The 22,801-nt window shown below is 41.1% G+C and overlaps 1 protein-coding gene across 12 annotated transcripts in view; it reads right to left on the bottom strand.

The window, feature by feature from the left end:
• Positions 1–2,151: 2,151 nt before the first annotated feature.
• The window catches only part of MAP7D2 (MAP7 domain containing 2), a 202,876-nt gene continuing 182,226 nt past the window's right edge, over positions 2,152–22,801 (bottom strand). For 10 of the 12 annotated variants that reach the window (XM_077480723.1, XM_077480729.1, XM_077480730.1 and 7 more), the window contains 5 exons: positions 20,318–20,371; positions 19,784–19,853; positions 16,525–16,714; positions 12,584–12,848; positions 2,152–8,050 (listed from right to left, as the gene is read on the bottom strand). In XM_077480723.1, coding sequence (XP_077336849.1) covers positions 12,608–12,848; positions 16,525–16,714; positions 19,784–19,853; positions 20,318–20,371 — 555 coding nt within the window. In that variant the 3' untranslated portion in view covers positions 2,152–8,050; positions 12,584–12,607. The remainder of the gene's footprint in view (positions 8,051–12,583; positions 12,849–16,524; positions 16,715–19,783; positions 19,854–20,317; positions 20,372–22,801) is intronic. The other 2 variants (XM_077480724.1, XM_077480728.1) reach the window with 2 other exon arrangements.

Raw genomic sequence — 22,801 nt, 5'->3', positions numbered from 1 at the left:
GGGCCCTTTTTGTACCCCCCTTGTGCCCACATGCCGCCTCCACCCTGGCAACGAAGTTTCCAGGACCGCCGACAAAGCCTCCATAGGCACTGCATTGTTTGCAGGTGAGCCGGTTGCCATTACAGGGATATCTGGGGAAGAAGCGCCAGCTTCTGCTGCCATGCTGACCCACCTTGCCTGCCATACATGGGGACCTAGGGAAAGGTACACAATCCCACCCTCCTAGCTGCTTACAGACTGAGGGGCCCAACCGCAGGACTCTCAACCCTGACCGAGTGCTGCGCCATGCTGCCACCGACCGCTGTATTCTGTGTCCAGTCACAGGTGCCCAGAGTGAAAAAACACGCTGTTCTAAAGTAAAACTACAAGAAAATGGTTGCCGGTCATTTTTTTTATAGAAAACACCAAGAAAATGGCTGACCGCAATGCTCTGCATAGAAACTACAGGAAAATGGCAGCGGCCGTCGAAAAATGGCGCCAGCACATTCTGAGGAAAACGTTACACAGACACCTCACACAGAGAAAAAGGGCAGAAAAACAATGAATGGACCCAAACAGCCAGCGCGGCCCCTGCCAAGGTACAGAGCCCCCCTGGAAAACCCCGGTTCAGGTACATGCACCGCACCTCATGCCCAGTCATGCAGCAGCCCCCACAGGGGGAGGAGGGAAAAAGAGATAGGGAGAGAGGAAAGGGAGCGTAAGAGACCCCCTAATTGAACTCCTAGGAAATGCCCAGCTGCTCTATCCTCCCGATGCAGGGAGAGCTGTACTTACCTGGTCGCTCGGAATAGCTGGACGCATTCCATCACAGACCCAACACCCGAGCAGTACGGGGGGGTTGCTGGCCACGGCACACTGTAACAGACAGCAGTAGCCCGGGTGTATGTGTGCCCCGGAGCATATAGGTCACCGGCCGCCCCTGGAGCAGAAGGGGCATGTTGTTGCCGACCAGCGCATAGCTAGGGCCTGCTCACTCTCGATGGCCAGGCCGGGGAGACTACAAGGATCTATATTATCCAGCCCATTGCACAGCCTGCTGTTGATAGAAGATCACCGGATCAAAATCTTGTGGAAAAAAAAATCAAAAAATTGGGCTGCAGGAAGCAGGCTGAGGGGTTATAGCCAGAGGAACCGCCACCTGGGCGCAACTATGCAGTCTTGCTGTTTTTACATGTGTTACATGTTCTGCCTAGTCCTCTATTGATGGCGGCGTGATAACCCTACGGTCAAGATTTAAAGGAGCTGTGTCCGTCAATGAACGAAAGAGAAAAAAAAAAATCTCTTTCTTCACAAATTTATGCCAAATTGTATTCTACTCCACTTCTTTGGCAAAAAATAATCCAAATCATTGTATATTATTTAGTCTGTAGGAAAGTTATAAAGTACACAAACTATGATAGAGATAGAAATATATATCTCTATACATTGAGATATATATATATATATCTCTCTCTATCTCAATCCTGATGTACTGACAACCTATTTCTATTTCTTAAGGCCCGAAAATGCCAGGACAGTAAAAATATTGTAAGTGTACTGTCTGTTGTAAAGCGCTGCGCAAACTGTTGGCGCTGTATAATAATAATATAAATGACTCATGTTTGAATGTTGTCTGAGTATATGGCCACCTTTAAGGATTAACTGCAGGCAGATACACAAATAATTGCAGTTCTATAATCTTTAACTGTATGTTAAGCAAGCAGTGCAGCTACCCGAATTTGATTTGGCATCAGCCTTTTGCAGTTCCTATACAGCAGAGCTCAGACTGGGAAAGCTAGTCAGTTAAGCCGCAGTGCAAAGGGCATGATGACAGAGAAAGAAGAGCTCATCAGACTGCCATTTCTTCTTTCACTGTCCTGTTGCAGAGTAGGAAGACTTGTAAGTGAAGTTACGGTCAGTAAAAATCAGGTCCCCGAAACAGTGCTATGTTAGAGAGCAGTGTAAATTTTGGGCCCAGATGGGCAGAAACACAAAACCTTTGGTAGGTAAAACAGATCTTGTATGCATATCATTTTTGTTTTAGCCATTTGCTAAATAATGTGAATTTCATGCTGGTCTATACATGCCATACACACCATGGCAACGATGAATCAACAATGTATAATAATAATCCATCACATAACAGGCAATTGTTAAATTACAGTATAACACAAACATTGAGCGTTTTATTTTCAATATCAACTTACAGGAACATGCTTAAGCTTTACAGCACATTCAGCAAGATTGTTACCAACAGCATGGGTATATCAAGATGCTGACTGTTTTACATAGAGATGTGTTATTAAGACGGAGCCATTGCTTACATTTGAATCTGGTGCAGTTTTGCCATATTTACACTGCTGTAATTAACCACACAGTTCCAAGTTCATTTATCATTAATATCATTACAGTCATTCCTGTTTTTTAAGCATTTGCCTTGTGTTTGCAAAGTGGTGACTGCCAACTCCAAGAACAAAAAAAAACACGAGAAAGAAATAATCAGCTCAGAGGTTTCCCGTTTCATTATATTCTGAATGGTTACGATGAGTTACATATCATTGCTCTTTACATGGGACTATTATGACCAAAAGTGCATTACGGTTTTTGCTTCTTTGCTTATTTTTTTTTATCATGGAAATCTTCTTGCACATCACCAATTTTAAGGGCTTATTGCAAACCTCTCATAAAAAAAAATAAAAAAAAATTAAAATGTATTGCGAGGCATGCTAGCAGTAACTCATATGTGTCTGAACATACCGCCTTGCCGTAGTTTCTGGCACACACTACAAGTGGAACTGCTAAATTTCAGTTGTTTTGCCCTATTACTGCCAAACTTTCCTGTTTACAATGGGGTATTCATAGCCATATGAAGCATTGGCCCATTTTGTAGTATGGAGTAGCGCATGAGCTGAAGTCCTCAAATCCACCAAGTTTCCCGATTTGTAGACAATGCACAATAGCATGTTCTGGTGAGTGTACACAGACAGTATTTCAGAGAAGCAAAGGTAGATATATATAACCTCTGGATGGCAACTATCACAGTTCATAGTAAAAAGACATTATGACTTGTCACAGGTCCAACCAGTAGTAAGTAGTCAAATTTAACTGGACTTTTGCAATGTTGAAGACGTTTCATAGCTTATCCAAGCCACTTCTTTACTTTTAATGAGAGTTGGGAATATTATCCAGCATTCTTATCCACACATTTAGCACAGACAGTGGGTTTTGGCCAACAAGATGGGAAACGTAGAAGTTGTCAAAATAAATTTTAACCTCTGCCATGTAAATCAAAGATATAACATCGATGTACACTTCTTGATACCAAGGATATGATTATGTAACTAGAACAGGTTGGTAACACCATTTTTGCACCTCCCATTCTGTCCTTGGACACTCACCATCTGGTTAATTGGATTAAGGCTACTTTCACAATGGGGCGTTAGTGGTAAAATGGCGCTAATTTTAGCGGATTTAGCGCTGTAATAGCGATGCTTTTCGGACAATAGCGGGGTGCTTTTAACCCCCACTAGCGGCCGAATAAAGGGTTCAAAGCACCGCTGCCAAAGTGCTTTGCAGGCACTTTGGCAGGGGTGCCCATTGATTCCAATGGCAGTGGTGGTGGAGGAGCGGTATATACATTGCTCCTGCACCACCCAAACGATGTTGCTTGCAGGACTTGCAGGACTTTTTCTAACGTCCTGCAAGCGCACCACCCCACTGTGAAAGTACTTGGGCTCTCACACTGGGGCTGTAGGGGAGGTGTTTTTCAGGTGTTATTTTTAGCCTTTTAGCTTTTGTGAAAGGGGTCTAAGCTGTTTGTGCTAACTGTATAACGCAGGGGTATTTTCTTGACACTCACCAGAACTGAAGTGGCCTGGATGAGTTACAAAACGTCTTCAACAGTACAGAACAAATCCAGTTGAATGTGGTTACTACATATATCATAACCTGGATAAAGTTGACTCTTCACAGAGATATTGTTAAAGGTTTATTTTAATGTTCATTAGAACGTAGCTCACTAAATCTTTATGACCCAGAACATTATGTGCCTTGGTCATGTCACTGCTTCTTTGTGAATATATGTGCTACATTGTAGTGAACATTACATCAATACAGTATGTACAGTATATATGTACAAAAGAGGTTAAACTAAAGTCCATCACATGGTCTCCAATTACAGCCTTGTATGCAATGGAAAAGCCCCGGTCATATTGCGGTTTGTAAAAAAAGTGGCATTAGAAAGCGCCACCTTTTGCCATCAATGGTCGGGTCATAAACAGTGGTCCTGCTGCAATTTAAACAAACAAATAAATTAAAAAATAAAAATTAAATTGGATGGAGTGACCCCTGTATTATTACATGGTTTGTTCTTTAGGTGGTGTGAATTTACCCTGTATAGCCCATTTAAACTGCTTGCAAAGATTTGCACCATCTAGCTAGAACAAAAATGTATCTTCACTGAGGTAAATATGCTGTGGTTTAGTTGAATGACAAAACAAATAATAATATAATATATACAGCTTAATGAAGTAACCAGCTTACAGAAACAAAATTACATTTACATCTTATGGCACTTCATCTTTATACAGTATACATTCTTATTATATTAGATCTATACAATAATTTAATAGGCAGTGACATCACTTACTGTCATGAGTTGCTGGTAAACCTTTTCCCCACTTTTTACAGAAAATTTATATTTTTTTAAGTATTTACGGTATCTAAATTTGTAAACTAGTTGTCTAATTGGTATTTAAATTTGAATTTGTAAACTAGTTGTCTAATTTGCCAATTAATAATTTCTGAGGATTAGTATGGTATATTAGATTCATTTTTCATTAGGAAGTATAGGCTTGTACTTTAATATGAAACCTAAAAGAGAAAGGTTTATGTCTTTATACAAGTGGAGCTGTTTTTGTGAATACATTTACTAAAAGTGAAACTGCAGGCAAAACCTTTAATGTTTTAATTTGTAAATACTTATCTGAAACATAACTTATGTCAGATTGCATGGGGAAAGATTTCTGTCTAGTTTTTATTGCTGCGTCTCCATCAGATGTTTGCCCTCACTTTCCAACCTGGTGGAAATAGTTATGGAGAAAGGAGAGAAAGGAGATCTCCCCAGTGGGATAACAAATAGCAATGAAAATGTGACAGTGGTTCAAACCCCACGATCCAAAACTAAAAAGCCTTTGGTCAGGGGCTCTAGGCCTTAAAGCAGTGGTTCTCAAACTGTTTAGTGCTGTAACCCCTTGAGAAAATTTCCCAAGTTGTGGGGACCCCTAACAGCAAAATTATTTTTGTAGTGTGGGTTGTGAGCACCCAAGGCAAGACAAGTAATTTGCGCCCCTAACCCATGGGCATTTAACACTCCGAGTCCCTTCCACTCATACAGTATTTAAGCTCCTTCTGGTTCATTTTAGGATGTACCACTCTTTGTTCTCCTTCCTTTGCCTTTTATCTCTCTATCCTAATTTTGTTATTTTTTTTCCCCCATCCCTCTCTCTAGCAGTTTTTCTTGTTCTTTCTCTCCCTTTTTCTTTGTTCCTCCCCTTCTTTTCCTCTCCCTTCCATGTATTCTCTATTTTCATTCCTTCTCTTACTCCTTGGTGGGGGGTCATCTGACATTTATCACGAGTCAGCTGACCTCTAGTCTCTGCTCCCCAGTCATGCTGTGGACTGAATGGGCGGCTGCGAAGAGGCTGAGTGGCCGGCCACGGGCTCCAGGAACAGCCCAGCTAGGAGGCCTCAGGCTCCAGGGACAGCCCTGCTGGGTGGCCGCAAAAAGGCTAGGAGAGCGGTGTGGGCTTCAGGAACAGCCTAGGATTTGGTGACCCCTGGCAAATCCTCATTCAACCCCCAGGTTGAGAACCACTGCCTTAAAGGGTAGTTTAAACATTTCTGGTAAATTCTGGTGGGTCAAGTCAGCAACAGACTTGAAGTGTATGTAAAATCAGCTTGACAACACTAATTTCACTGACTCAACAGTAACAGCATTGTCAGACTGCCGCATGCAATCTTTTAATTGGGCTATTAAATAACCAGCAACCCACTCACTGAAGGAGCTTGCATGGCAGGCTGCCGATGCTAGTGTACATTTTGAGGCAGTGTCTTATTGTCAGTTTGCACCAGAAGTTCTATTACTGTCAGAATCTCCAGTTTAGAAATAATGCAACATATTTACATAAAATTAAAAAATGATTTTCTTAAAAAAATAAACAAAAAAAAGAAAAAGAAAATGGCAGTTAGGCATGATGCCACACACATTGGAAAAGAGATTTTGGATTTACATACACCAAGCATATGAGAGGAATCTGTCTCAAAACACCCAAGTGCAGTGCCTCTTTATCCAATGCAACTAGATGGTCTCACTTTTACATCATCCAGAATGCATCAAGAGGAATGATACTTCATGGCAGTAATAACCAAACGCTAGGAAGAGCTCAGCTAAAACAGTTGGAGACTCACCAGCATCTACCTATAACGGCCATATCTGTACCTAGGTAGAATGTGCCGACCTACCTATTTAGGGGCTGAACCTAGCATTAATGTTTACATGACATTTGACTATTATATTATTAAAATATACTCTTTATGGACATGGACTGGTTTATTTAAATTCATAACAGTGCAGTATGATACGAGAATATCCAGACGTTAGCTCAGCTAATGATTTCCGCATTCAGATGATTGCTGTGGATTACTACAAATGAGGATTGTTTACTCCATGTTTTTAACCTGTGTAAGATTAGTAAACAATGCAAAGTTCTCTGATCCCTAGCAAGAAAATGTCACTTTTTATAACTGTAAAACAATTGCCATTAAGTTTCTATAGAATGGTACACATTACTTTATGCCAATTGTCTAATGAAATAAGCTTGATTGCATCCAAAAAACGTAACCGGTTAGTAATTCAAAAAACCTAAACTGGACTCAAAAACAGTACCTTCATACAGCAGGTACTTGAGCACTACATTGTATGCAAATCTCAACTTATGCAAGAAAAGCTGGGCTCAGTCCAATTCCACGGCTCCATATTGATTCCCCAAGGTGACTGACACCCTTAATTACCAATAACAAGATAAGGTAGTTGGGAGGGTCAGGCCACCAACAGACAATATTTGTAAAGGTTGATGTTTGCACATTTAAACTCCTGGGCCACTAAGGAAAGCATTTTAATTAGCTTTAATGCCATATAATGACATATTTTGTTTGTGACCTGCCATCATATATCCTATGGTGTTCTCAATGATGCTACCATAAACCACTGCTACTGTCCTGCAGCATCTGAAACAAAGGTAAAATAAGTTTAAACTGATCTACATTTATATCAAATACCAAGTTTCAGTCTTGCAGTACAGTGACCGAGAACCACAAATTTAGCACTGTAAAATATCAGGTGTGAACTCTCAACATAGCCATTAATATGAACATGTTAATAACCAAACCTTACAGCGATAGTAATAATCGTACCACTTAAGCATCTGAACTGCACCAAAATGCACAATTGAAAACTTTAAAACAGTCCATATTCTTAAAAAGAACAATGCCATAGAACATAAAACATATAGTAGACCTTCAACTTAAATAATTCAATAGTGGCCTTTCAGGGATTGTTGGGCTACGATATCCATCTTCTACTGGTTGGGTAATAGAATGGCGGTAAAGTCCTGTTCAATCATAATGCTTACATCAGTTTGTTTCAATGATCAAACTATTTGATCAATTTCTTTACAGAAGTCCGCACTCGGTTTTGTATTATTAATACACGACTTTTACTTTTCCTCCACAGAACAAGTAAACCAAAAGTCCAATACATGAGAAAGTAGATCCAGTGAAAAGTTATCCTCTAACATGATGAGCTGTAGTCACAATCCAATATCAACGGTAATACTCCAGAGAACTGGTCGGCTTGGTCCTTCGCCGATGCAAACATTTGTTATGGTATAGATAAAGACTTGCAGGTTATAGTTGGCTCTGGAGTACAATCCAGTTTCAGCTGTAGCTTGGTTGTTTTACTGCCAGCAGCATTTGTTGCTTCAAAGCTTGTTTGCTGAATTATTCTGCCAATCTGTCAAAAATGGACAAAGAGGTTAAATTAATTTATACATCTCTCAATTTGTCAGGACAGGTTTAACATTCTAAAGAATAACTACTCAAGTGTATTTAAAGTGTACAATGTCATTTTGAAGAGAACTTCTCATTAGAAATATCCTATCCACCCACTTAATGTAAGTTACAGGCATGATTATACTTTTTTTTGGAAAAAAAAAAGACTTTAAAGTAGAATTCCAAGCTAAACATTACTAGCCTTAAAAATGCCCCCCCCCCCCCCCCACCTCCTAACACCTCTGCTGACTAACCTGTGAAAGAAAGATGTATATACTTATAATTACCCATTTTCAGCCTGCACCAGTCTGGTCACGTGAAGGAGCATTTAAGACTAGTTGGTTTTAGCCTGAAACTCTACTTTATAAAAAAAAAAAAAAAAACACTCCAAGCAAACCACTAATACACAGTTGAACTATATTTATGTTTTTGAATTTCAATTATTTCCTTTTAAAAAAGACATTAAGGCTACTTTTCACACTGGGGTGTTTTACAGGCGCTATAGTGCAAAAAAATAGCACCTACAAAGCGCCTCTTCTGTCACTCCTTTCACACTGGAGCGGTGCGCTTGGGGGGGCATTAAAAAAAAGTCCTGCAAGCAGCATCATTGAGGTGCTTTAGGAGCGGTGTATACAAAGCAGCCCTGCCCATTGAAATCCATGGGCAGCGTTGCTGAAGCGCCTGCAAAGCGCCGTTTTTAACCCCACCACTATCATGGGTTAAAAGTGCCCCACTAGGGGGCAAAAGCATCTCTAAAATGGCAGTAAAGCTCTACTAAAACTAGCGGTGCTTTACCGTCGCCGCCCCCGCGCTTCAGCGTGAACGTGCCCTAATAATTTAGGGTTTTGTACACTATATCCCCACCATCACAATAATTATATATAGCATCTAAGGCAGTGGTTCTCAACTTCTGTCGTCCAGGACCCACAAACAGGCCAGATTTTAAGTATTACATTGGGGAGATGCAGACTAGAATATTGCAATCACTAAGCAGCAAATGATATATGACCTGTGATGTATTTCAGTTATCTTGTAAACCTGGCCTGTTGGTGGGCCCTGAGGACAGGATTTGAGAACCACTGATCTAAGGGGACTTTTGGGAACCATTTTTTGCCAACATAACAGAACATTGAAGCTGAATTTAAGGAATTCAGACACTTAGTAAAATGTGCTCGATTACTAGGTATTAAATCCATTGAGGATCAAGCCACCACTTTGAATTCTCTCTTTCATTTCAACTGACACTTTACTGAGCCCTGGGAGCATAGCTATAGCTATATTTATGGTGCTTTGACACTGGACCTTCTGTAGCTGCATGCAACCGCTGTGCCCATCCCTCCCCTCCTCCTGCCCAATCAGAGAGTTTTGGATTTTATGTAAACTCATTCACAAAATAAAAAGCCTTCTGTGAATGAACAGCAGAGGGGAGGGACAGGCAGAAATGATGAGGTGCGAGAAGACCGATAGCCCCAGGAGTGTAGTGATAGCTGTATTCTAGGAGCCCCATACAACTGGCAGGTGCAAATTAAAAAGAGAAGTCTACAAGGTGGAATGTACCTCGATGGACTTAACTCATTGCAATTCAGCACATTTTACAAAATGGCTAAATCCCTGGAGTCCAACTTCAATTTCAATTTGTTTTATTTGGTTGATCCAAAAGATAAAAACATTTATAATGGAATAAAAAAATAAAAAAGCATCCAGACTCTCTAGCTGTCAGATGAGGCTCTTTAACAACATTTATATTGTATTGTATTGTATTCCAGCTCCAGTCCCCCAGGAAGTCTTATATTTACCTTTACCAGATTCAGCAAATATCACCCAAGCCACCATAGACTTAAACTCGTTTGAGGCAGGTTATGCAATCCCAAGGATTATATGTACTGTAATGCACTTTAATAGGGATAAATTTTATCTAAATGTAAAAAGTCAGTTTATAGTAGGATATACTGTCTCCATTCTAAGAACGTGCTGACTGCAAAGAATTATTTGTCATATTTTGGAAGTAAAAAAAAAAAAATGGTGCACAATAGTCTTCCTTGATGCTCTATATGATCACGTTTACTGGATATGTAACTTTGTGCAGCCAGTCTTGTGTTTTACGCACTTTTTGCATATTGCACAGCCGGACAGATGACACCGGTTCGGCTGTGCCTTATCAAGTTACTCATATGATCTAATTCATCCTCATGATTTAGCAATTTTGCTTTCTAGGTCTCCTCTGGCCCTTATTGGTCAGTGAATCAGCACCCTCAGAGCAGCCCAGTAAGCAGGGAAAGAGATGACCTATAAAGCAGCATACTGAGCTTTGTAGGTAGAACACTAAATATATACAGTATATAACAAAACATCTTTGTAATAGTTGTCCCATCTCTCAGCTGACCATTTGTCTTCTGTATCACTTTTAAGGAATACCTTCTACTGTCCCTTTATTTCTGCCACAGCAGCGAATAAATCAACTAATGTCAGTCGGTGGAGTGGAGCCTGAGACGGATCATTGGTATAAGGCTGAACTCCAGACACAAACTTTGAATATATTCCTCAATAGCCACAAAGAATACAAATCTACTTTGCGTGCACTAAATACTTTTGCAAACCCAGATATTCCTTGAAAAAGTAGCAGTGACATAATCAGGTGTGCTGATCGCCTATACAGAGTGCAGAGCTGTGGGGTGGGGTCTGTAGGCCCACCCACCACAGGCTGCCTTTAGAAAACCACAGAGAAGGTCTGGGACATTTGGATTGAATCTCCCTCCACTACTAATGCTAGAGGTGATACCGTGCTTGACTAAAGTAGATGGTGTGTAAATTCTATGTTCCTTGAGGAGGAGGGGCTGGGGTTGGTTTGGTGTCGTACCCCCCTCTTTACCCTTTCTGATCTTCCTGGGACTAGATGTCACTCATACTGCACTTTATTGTGTTATATTCTTATTTTTCTAGTTTGTTTTTCTGAAATCTGATATGTGCCTACTCACTATTATAGTGCCTACCTTGATCATGTGATACTGCTTGATCAAGGGGTACCGGAGTTGTGACTACAGTTGTGATTGTTTTTTTTTATATGTTTTCTTTTGAGCTGGGGAATACCTAAAAGTTCTGTTTTGCAACATACTTTTCTAAAACGAATAAAATCTTTATTTTTTATTTTTTCGGGAAGAGAAAACCATAGGGGTGGACACAAGACTAGTCACGCTACACAAGGAGACTGGTTTGGTCTGTATTCCAGTAAACACCTCTATGGCTTCTAAATACTAATAGCTGAAGATGAAAATGCCTCCAAAATGTAAGCAGCCAATTTGGATTTTAAGAGTATGTTCCTTTCATAAATGATGGTTGAAAGCATAAAGCAGGTCATGCACTGCTGCTCCATTGGAGCAGATATTTTTTCCTTATTCAGGTTCAGTTTTCATGACAAACATTTTTTATAAAAACAAACTTTGTTCAGACCTTCCTATTCTATAATAAACTGAGGCTCAAAAGTGCCTACACACAGATAACATTTTTGTACAAGTACAACACAGATGTTCGAGATTGTAACGATAACATAAAACCCAGCTCCAGCCAAAAATGTTTTTATTCCATTTTGGATTGTGCAGGGAAGCTTTTTACTTTTGTTGCCCTGACAAATATTTTAACTCTTTCCCACTTTATGAAAACACTAAAATAAATGTCAGGCTCTAAAAATCATGAAATAAACCTAAAGACAGTGATAGATTTGTATTCATTAACTAGTCGCCAGCTGGCATCTACAGGCTAAGTGATGTACCAGTACGTCGCTTAGCACACGCACAAAAAACACAGAAGATTGTGATCATATGATTGCAATGTCACCAAAGAATGAATTTTAGCTGTGTTTCCTATAGTGAGCTGTGATTGTCCCACAGTTATCACATGGTACCTGGGCCAATTACAACACCCTGTACCATGTGATAGCTGGTGGCCAATGACAGATCACAATAGTAAAATCATAGCTGTTATGAATGTAACCCATTCATGACAGTTCAAAACACTGCTGTTACAGTGAACTTCACAGTAACAGCAAAGTGTAAAAAAAAAAAAAGTCCTTGATCTTCCCCACATAGTAGGACAGTGTTATTATTGTGACACTGAACTACTCTGATAAAAGCATAGAAAAAAAAAAAAGAAAAAAAGTTAAAGAAACAAAAAAAAGTAATAAAAATTTACATTTTTTTTCTTTTTTTTTTTTTTAGCATACTGTCACCAGTAATTGTCCCCGATCCCCGCCACACCAGTCATATGATGACAACGTACTGCACTGGTGATTCTATGTAAAATAAATTGTGTTAGTTTAGCACCACTAGTGACGCCATAGACGTCTTAGAAAAAATGTAAAAATAACATTAAAAAGTAAGCAGTGAACAATAAATGTGACATTGTGCCATACTTAGAAGACAACGATCACAAGATGAACGTATATTCCTAAGTGGATTTTGTCTTTTCTCTACATGCATAAGTACACTAAATTAAACATTACCCATATTACAGTGTGCTGTGTAAATCAGCAGATTGTGTTAAGTTTGGGTTCTTGTCCTGGACTGTTAAATCCATCAATAAGGTTTCTATTACAGTCATCAATGTGTATACTTTCGCTCGAGATCTTGGAGTAAGTGGCCTGACCAGTGAAATCCAGAAGATCTTCCAAGGCTCTGGAATTATTAGTCCCATTCTCCAAACTTGGATTGAGGTCGTTCAGCGGTGAAAATTCTGGGATGGATATGAGCTCTTCTTTAGATACTGGACTGCGAGAAAATATTTACAATTACTTATAGAGATAAACATTGTACAAAATGAAAGTGCATGTTTTATAGAAAAAAACAAAAAACAAAAAATAAATAAAAAAGGTAGGCAACTGAATATATTATATAGGGGTTTTATGATACAGTATACTGGAAGGAAATTAAACCCTATACCCCATACCAATCAGGTCCACAACCCATACTTGGTAAACACTACCTCTCACCATTTAAATAAACCTGGCATTAAATAAATACAGGAAACGTACGTTTTCAAATGCTGACTACCAGGTGGTTGTGCCGAGCCATTGGCTTTAATACTCAAGTTACTGACCTGTACCAGGCAAGCGGATAAGAAACCAGGATTCCATATCTGCATGCTTGTTCAAGGTCCGTAAATCAACTGGAAGGCTGACAGGATCACCAGGTATTTTTGAATTTTGTGGTTATATGTATGAATTTTCCTAGGAATACGTGGCAAATATTTCAATTAAGTATCGTTGTACCCACAAGGGATGCAGTGATGCCATTTTTTTAAAATTTTTTTTTTACAATGGAGTACAAGTACCGATACTTTTTTTTATAGTACTCGCCAATACCATTTATCAATACCTACCGCAACGGTTTTGTTTTAACTTCAACTGTCAGCAATAGTACAAAGCATTGAAAAGTTATTTACAAATTAATATTTTTTTTTAATTTAGTGCTTTTTCAATGTGAAAATATATGTTCATATACATGTATAAAAATATTCACTAATCAAGCAAACAAAAAAAGTTTGAATTGTTTATTGTTTAAAAATAGACGAGAACAAAAGAAAAAAAGCAGGAAAATAATCATAATTAAATTAAATGGAGGAGAATAGGGCGTTAAGGCTGATTAGAGTAAATGAAGGGTTATTAAGGGGTTAAAACAGAGGAACATTTGTTCATCCCTTTGATCTGCATATGAAGAAACAGAAATATACAAAAAGAAACAATGGGGGTTATTTACTGAAGGAAAATCAACTTGGCACTGCAAGTGCACTTGGAAGTAAAGTCGCTGTAGATCCGAGGGGGACAGGCAAGGAAAATACAAAACAGCATTTTAGCTTGCACATGATTGGATGATAAAATCAGCAGAGCTTCCACTCATTTCAGATCTACCCCTTAGATTTAGAGCGACTGCCCTTCCAAGTGCACTTGTAGTGCAGTTGCTTTTAGGTAAGGTATATTTACTAAGCATTTAGTGGAATGTCGAGTAACTGTAACCATTTGTTTGGACCAACTGGAGAAAGGTTTCTTTCATGATTTTTCCATACATGGACCATTTTAGTAATTATGCACTCACTTTCACCAACGCAAAAGCATTAACATTTCACATCATGCTGTGATAAAATAAATCCTCATCCAGCCAATTATCCTTTTAGGGCTTACTTCTAAAAAGGCAGATACTGGTATTCTGACAGGTAGTATCACAGGCTCTTTATTAAATAATAACATTACAGAGAAACAATTCTGAGCATGTAAAATAATTTGCTCAATGTTAATGCTGAAGTTATGGTATGGACTATTTCATAGTTACATTGGTCCAGCTTGGCTACTATATGGAGCCAGCTTGGACCAATGTAAGAACACAATGGTGGCCCGTCCATTAGAGGCGCCAGGGCGCTACCCCCTCTATGGTTAATGATGGATCTATCCACAGCCGATGCAGCCACCCCTTATTCATGGATCCAGCCCCTTTCAGTGCGCCAGGGAACTGGAATTACAGTCACTGTTTTTTTAAGCACCCGATTAGAGCCTTGGGCTTCAAAATGGGGTGGGCTCGGAGCGCAGAACAGTTCGCCATGAGCCCACCCAGGTAAATGAACATTTGCTGTTGTAACACTGATCCTCAATCCGTCCAATCATAAGCAGGTCTGAGACCCGTTTCCTGATTGGAAAAAAAGAGAAGACTCTTGATTGGCTGCTGAGGAGGAGGGAGGAAAAGGAAGCAGCCAATGCCCGTGGAGAGCAGAAGAAAGGCAAGCCGTTGCTGCTGAGCAAGGGAAGCCACCGGTGAAGCGCTGCATTGATGGGGTAAGTGCACCAGACCCATCTGCCAACCGACCGGGGGGAGGGTGTTACCGTTTGCCGCCCCCCCAAAAAGAATTACCCTCAGCTGCCACTGTGCAAGAATGCGTGCCATACTAAAGCCCTGTTCACATCGGCTGAATGTTGGGAGACAGTGGGCGGTTCAAAACAAACAAACCAAAAAACGTCTGACATTCAGCCTGTGTCTATGTCACCCTATTCGACAGAGGTCAGCCGACTCTAGATCAGTGCTGAGTGTTCTGGCGGGGGCCAGCCCCAATAGCTCAGGAGTGGAGATCACTGTGCTAACCTTGCATAGTTAGTACAGCGGCTCCGACCGCAGTCGAGTGTTTTGTTTTCGTGAAAAAAATAAAAATAAAATACTGTGTACCAGGCTTTAGCCAATCCCTGTGGATGCTGAAAAACCACTGTAGTAGGCACCCCTACTACAGTGATCACTGCTAGCCTTCAGGTCCCATGATGAGCACTGCCCTGCTGCCTAGTGAACACAGGTGGTCACTTGCATGGCCCAGGCACCATTCAGAAAACACTATGCAGGTGTTCTGAAAAGACCAAGGAGAGATCATGACAGTACTTCGACCTCCACACTTTACATTCATTGAGAAAATGCATGTTCTCAAAATGTGTTCTTGAAATGGGGCCTGTGCACATGCAAGTGATGTCCTGTGTATATTAAGCAGCAAAGCAACCTGGCATGGGGCCCGGAAGCTAGAGGCGATCACTGTAGTGACGGTGCCTACTACAGTAATTTCCAGCTTCCATAGGGATCAGCCAGGTATGCTACATACATTGTTATGCATTTTATATTGTAAATTTTACATTGTATAATATTTTTCCAGTTTTTTACATGGGAAAACTTAATTCTCCTTATGTATAATTCTGTTTTGAGCAACTTATCTACTAATTTTTAGCAGATTTATTCATGCAAAAATAATTCAGTTAAATGTAAGTAGTGTTACCAAAGACAATACATTCATTTCACTTAGGCTTTATACCACCCAAAGCTAAGTCTAGTGTAAGCCACTATTTTCCTTGGAGAGAAGCTGGTGTGGGGGGCTTTCTGTAGAGCGATGTAAATCCCCCCCCCAATTACACCAAATTTCTCAAGTTTTCTAATTTTGATATTTGTTCTGTACACTTAATGTGAATATCAGAACTTTCAGTTTCATGCTTTTATGAACTGCAGGAGAACAAGCACATATAGTTTCGCAAAATAAGAAATCTCTAGGGGATCTTTATAAGAGAAACAGAACCCCTTCTGTACTTCACAAGGCACAGGGACCAAGCATTAGTCTCATTTTTCCACTCTTACAGAATAATTTATAACGAAGGCTTCTAGAGGTCAGACCCTATTCTTCTCCTCTCTCCACTATACTGGACCCATCTTGAAATATTTCCTTATAACCTATCCAGTTTTTATTGTGCAACTCTCTCTACCTTCTCTCACTGCCATTCCCTATACCTAATTGATCTAGTGCCTCCATTACATCATCACTTTGATTATACGCTTGAATAGGAAGGGCCCTCCTCCATCATTGCCTGCAATCTAAATGAGTGACATTTGGTAGACATGCAGTGTATTATGTTGCTGCTTTTTAACTAAGTACCTCACATCCATTGACTGAACTTCGTCCGTGGAATCATCCAGACTGTTACACTTCCCTTCAAATGCATCAAGTTGGATAAGGCTAACATTTGTTTTCAGGCCACTGGAGAACAATTCTTTAGGCTTTGTTTCAATGATTGCAACAGCAGGTTTCATATCTTCTGTATGAGAGGATAACCCATTGACTTGCACTAAAATACCAGCAACAGGGGGGGAAAAAAAAAAAGAAAAGAAATCAGAAACAATGTATGTGTCGAATTGTAATTATTTACAACACACCCCACTCTAGTGAAGGGACTACCCTGTAAGTTATATTTGTTCAGGTTGTTGGTGCAAAACAGGGAGCACACATGGACTTTCTGAGACCGTACATGGGAGAATATTTCTCATCATGCTGGAAGGTGTCTGTGTGGCTGTTACTGGATGCATAGTGAAGTACTTAAATAGAACTCCCTGCCCTCATACAGCACCAAGGACCAGATCTCCAGTGTATTTGGGGAAACAGGTTTCAATATAACTCCACCTGTTAAAATATTAGAAGAAGGCAGTAAAATAATAGTTTGCAAATGGTATTTTCTGCTTCTTAGCGCTTGTTCCGAGTTTGAAAATAATAGGATTTTTGAACTCGCCGTAAAATCCTTTTCTCTGTAATTCACCGACCGACATAGCTCCTCTCTTTAACAAAATGGGTTGTCAGCCCTATTACTGGAGATTACTAGGAAAGTTGTAATACAACACTTCAGAACTTTAAGTTCCGCAGTCCCTAGGCTACAACCCCACAGCCTGCTCTAGCAGAACTCAGTACGTCAACAAGCAGTATAACGTAAAGAGAAAAAGGAGGGGCGGGTGCTGTGCCGGTTGGTGAATTACAGAGAAAAGGATTTTACTGTGATAAGTGCTCCAACTAGGGCTTTGTCGCGCACGGACCCGGACGGGGACTCATCCTCCCTGTCTGAACGGTCCTGGTCAGCGTCATCTGACAAGACAGAACAGGGGTCACTAGCCTCAGCAGGACCCGAGTCTGCATCAGAGCTCTCCCCAGAGGACGGGGGGGGGGGGCGCTTTTTAGCACCTTTCTCCCACGTACCAGCTCTATCTTGGCAACGAACGAATTGAGGACCGCCGTAAGGGTGTCCATAGGGACCGCGCAGTCTGCAGGTGACCCGGTTGCAATTGCCTGGATTTCGGGGGAAGAAACACCAGTTTCTGAAGCCATGCTCACCCTACCCTGTCTGCCACCCGAAGGGGACTTAGGACAGTGACAGTCCCACCCGCCTGCTGCCGCTGGCTGAGGGGATCTAATCCGCTGGACTCACCACCCTGGGGTGTTCCGCGCTGTATTACCGCAGTGCTGGATGATCCCCAGCGCTTCCAGAGATAGCAAAACTGTGTCGGTGGCTGTCCAGTCGCACGATCGGTGAATGATCGGTGAGCGATCAAACACACGTGTTCAGAAAACAGGATAAACCTCCCAGCGCCCTGTGATGACCAACAGGAAGCAGAGGGCACAGGGGCAGCTGCTAGAGCACAAAAAACACGGTCCGGCAACAAGAAAATGGCCGCCGGTGTTCTCAATAGGGAATCACCAGGAAAATGGCCATCTGAAGCCAGTCTGACCCTTGCCCATACTTAAAATGGCCACTGAACAGCGCTATGAGGGACTAGAGAGAACATGTGGCCGACACAGCGCTGCACCAACACAGGGGCAGACTACACAGGCATCCAGCGGGACTAAGCTGCAGGACCCAGGCACCCAGCACAGCTAAACCCCCAGGTGAGAGCCCAGGCACACACACACCGCTCAGCACATGTACAGCCCCCCCCCATGAGGGGGGAAAAGGAGGGGAGTTAGGGACAGGTGAGAGAAGAGAGGGGGGTGAGGGGGCCCCCGAATCGACCTCCCAGGAAATGCCCAGCTGCTCCACCCTGCCGAGGCAGGGAGAGCTGTACTTACCAGTCCTGAAGCTGGGAGACATTCCACGGTAGTCAGCTTCTGATCAGTACAGGGAAGACTACTGGCCCGGCATACTGTGACACAGACATCAGTAGCCCAGTCATATGTATGCCCCGGAGCATAAAGCTCACCGACCACCTCTGGAGCCGAGGTATGTCAAGTCGTAGATGCGACCTGCACACGCTCGATGGCTGGACTGGGGAGACTACAAGGATAAGTGAACCAGCCTGTCACCCAGCTGGCTGTTGACAGAAGATCACAGGATCATTCATCTTGCGCAAAAATCCAAGCTTCTGCATCAAAAAAAAACACGGACCTATGGGCCCGCAGGGTTCCTAGGTCTTATCTCCTCACTAGGCAAGAAAAAAACTGAGTTCTGCTAGAGCAGGCTGTGGGGTTGTAGCCTAGGGACCGCCCCCTGGGTGGAACTTAAAGTTCTGAAGTGTTGTATTACATCTTGCCTAGTAATCTCCAGTGATAGGGCTGACAACCCATTTTGTTACAGAGAGGAGCTGTGTCGGTCGGTGAATATAAGAGAAACTTTGTTTTTTACCACATGGATCTGTCCACAGGTTCCTACATAGATGCAGCATTCCACATGTCTACAGATTCCCCCTAGGCACTTAGGCTCGGTTCACATATGTCTGGCTGCGGTTTCAGTACGGCTTTTAAAAGTAGTCCAGTGCAGTTTTGATCACTGGTTCAGGTGCGATTCAGGGGCAAAGTATTACTTGAAACTGCACAGGACTCTTTAAAAAAAACAGAAGATGGCCGGCCTGCAGATATGTGAACAGGCTCCATAGAGAAAACTTGAATTATGTGGGGCTGTATGCCCTCCTGCCAGCTTACATTTCTTGAGGACTTCAGATATTTTTCTACCATAGTTTCTGGAATGGTTCTCATACACCTTTGCATTTATATTGTTCCCATTCATCCTAAGGCAATCTTCATATTATATAAAAAGTAGATAAAAAAAAAAAAATAAAAAAATAACTTAACACGGTGAGTGGGACAACTTCTTGTAACAGTAACAGCAAATTTGAATCTCAGAGAAAGATCTTGCCTCCAGATTTCCTATCAGGTGTAAGAAACCAATATCTAATTGAAATTTAATTGTTGGGTGGACTTTCCCCCTGAAAACAAAGGATATCACAAAAGCCAACAAACACTTAAAATATAAATGACTTATACTGCAGTAGCCTGGGTGTTCCTAAAACAGTTTTATGACATACATTAATTTCCTTTTCCATGGTATACTACTATCTAATGCTAAACAGTTTTTTGTTTTTTATCTAAAATTACCAACCTGTTTTATTATCCTTTGGTCTATTTTCAGAATTTAAAGATGACTGAACCTCTGTTCTTGGATCATCTTTCTGGAAAAAGTAAAAAAATATAAACAAAACTAGGACAATAGAAAAAAGTGGAATGGGGAAAAGATTTAACCATATGTAGCATATTGGTTATTTGTATGTTTATTATCCTAGGCAGTTATACAGAATTAACGAATCTAAGGTGGAAAAAAAAAATTGACTTAATGTACATTTTAATCAATCATTCATGTCCATGCCTGCCTAGATGAGCTTACAAATGAAAATACTGACAACCTTACAAGTACCTACACAATAATTTTAGAGGCAGTTGGAAGATTTTAAACTGAGCTAGCAAAAATCTACCCCCGTTTGGGCATAGGAAAGACATTCTGGGGTTTGGAGAGTCACAGCCCACAGCCTGCAATTGGAGGGGAGGGGGAATCAATGGCAGATCAGTTTAATGTTTTATTTTATACAGCAGTTCAATGTTCTAAATAAAACGTAGAAGCCATCCCAAGGAAGCATACCTTTGTTTCTTGAACGTCGCCCCTCCTTGTCCTTTTCATGATCTCATCAATTCTCTGTTTAAAAAAAAAAAAAGAATCATCATCAGAATATGGAAAGGTGGGCAGATGAGGTCACAATCTCCACCTCAGTCAATCAGAAGAAGATTTGGACCCAATAATACAAAGTTGCTTGTGAATGGCTGAGCAGAGCTCATACTTGACTTTGTATGAAAATAAGAATTAGATGGGAAGGTGCTGTATTGCTGCCGAAATGCAGCGCTGTATACTGTATTTCACTGATGCAACATACAGTGCTAACAGCCACTGCATCGATTACTAAAGGAAATAGCCAGCTTGGTCCAAACTAAATATTTAAAGTCAAGCGGGAAACATGCTCCACGTACATCGCCGTTAGCTCCATTAGGTGGATACCCATGGTTCCCCCAGAGGGAAGAAAAGAGAGCACTAGGCCCTTGGGGCTCAGAGGGGAATACAATGTGTCTAAGATATGCCCCATTAGGAAGCCTACCCTCTTTAACAGAGCTGGTATCATCTCAAAGGGACATGCCTATGTCTGGGTGGCGATATTATCAAATGAGAGATTTCTTTAATAAATTAGAACCTCAAGTAAGACCCCTGAGCTCCCTTACAACATTTGAGAACATGTGCATGAAGATGGCAAAATCAAGTACTTTACTATCTCAGATGTACAAACTGGTTCTTAGTGGACAAAGTAGCACAACCCCTTACTTTATTAAAGATTGGGAGAAAGAATTAAGATGTACATTTAGCCCAACACAAATAAAAAAATTTATGGAATTGATGCACTCTATATCTATCAGTTCAGCAATACAAGAAATGTCATACAAGTTTATGCTTAGATGGTATCGGACCCCAGCCAAACTAGCAAAGATATACCCGTCAGCTAATGGGAACTGCTGGAGGGGGTGTAAAGATAAGTGTACATACCTCCATATATGGTGGTATTGCCCAAAAATTAGGGTATTCTGGGAGGGAGTGGCATTATGGATAGGGAGGATAACAGCAAAACCCTTAGAGATGACACCTCTGCATTATCTGTTCCATGGGACAGCTGGATCTATTAAATCATATGAAGATTAAGATATACTGTGCTTGTCTCTCTCAAAAGTGCACTTGAAATAAGATAAATAAATAAGAACTGAACCACAACATTTTTTAAGGTATGTGTGGAGTGAATATGTGTTGGAAGTACTATCGGAAGGTGGTTATGGGGGCGGGGGTTTGAGTAGGAGAGAACTACTAGTGAAGACACAAGCAAAATGGCACAATTTTTAGAAAATACAAAGGCGGGTGAAGGACCCATCTTAAATACATAAATACATTAAAGTAAGGATACACATAGAATAAAATCACGTAATTCTGATTGAACACATTATATACATACGAGGACGGTTAAGGGACAAAATATTCACCCACAACGTAACCATCGGATGTTTTTCCAATTTTTTATTTATTTTTTGTTCACCAACACTAAAACACGGAAAATCATAATGGTATAATAAAAGCACATAAAGAAGGGATAACACACTTGGGGAAAATTAAGGACTCCCATTCTGGGTGTTCCTTTTTTGTTTTTTTTTAACACAGTGTTTCTCTCCTCCTCTAGTAACCCCCTGGTCACCTTCCAGTACCATCATATAGTAGCGATAGATATGTATGTAAATGTGTAGATATTGAAGGATACGTGTATGCTTTGATTTCTTATATTTGTTTGTTATTTGTCACTTTTGTACAAGAGGAAAAATAATAAAAGATGAATTGATAAAAAAATATATTTAAAGTCATAGTATACTTGGAGTTGAACTTTAAAATCAACCTGATCTGGCCTAAAAAGCAACCAACAGCACTAAAATACACACTATTACTATTTAGTTCCCACAAGCATTGTGGCAACCTAGGAGATTAACCAAATTAAGTTTTAATTTCCTCACTTTGGTCAAAACTTAAGAATTTTTTGTGAAATACCATTTTCGAAGATGTACTGAAGTCAATTTTAAAGGTGAAGGGTGGTTTTTAAGAGTGTGATAGGCATTAAACCTCTCCTTTGGAAAATGTAAAAGCAATGGTATACAATTAACCACTTGCCAACGGGGCCATAGCCGAATGACAGGTACAGCGCGGTCGGATAATTTTGGGAGGGCATACAAGGACGTCCTCCCAGAATCGCGCTTTTTGTACGTCCCCCCAGGGCACACACACGCGAGTCACAGATCGGAGGGAAAGGGCGTCGCAGATCGGGGGGAAAGGGCGTCGCAGATCGGGGGGAAAGGGCGTCGCAGATCGGGGGGAAAGGGCGTCGCAGATCGGGGGGAAAGGGCGCCGCAGATCGGGGGGAAAGGGCGCCACAGATCGGGGGGAAAGGGCGCCACAGATCGGGGGGAAAGGGCGCCACAGATCGGGGGGAAAGGGCGTCACAGATCGGGGGGAAAGGGCGTCACAGATCGGGGTAAAGGGCCAATCCCA

The sequence above is a fragment of the Lithobates pipiens genome, unplaced genomic scaffold, assembly GCF_037356315.1.
Source record: "Lithobates pipiens isolate NorthernLeopardFrog02 unplaced genomic scaffold, aLitPip1_a1.2 Scaffold_16, whole genome shotgun sequence".
NCBI classification, from domain to species: domain Eukaryota; kingdom Metazoa; phylum Chordata; class Amphibia; order Anura; family Ranidae; genus Lithobates; species Lithobates pipiens.
The sequence above is the reverse complement of the archived record's forward strand: the minus strand, read 5'-3'. Positions and strand labels throughout refer to the sequence as shown.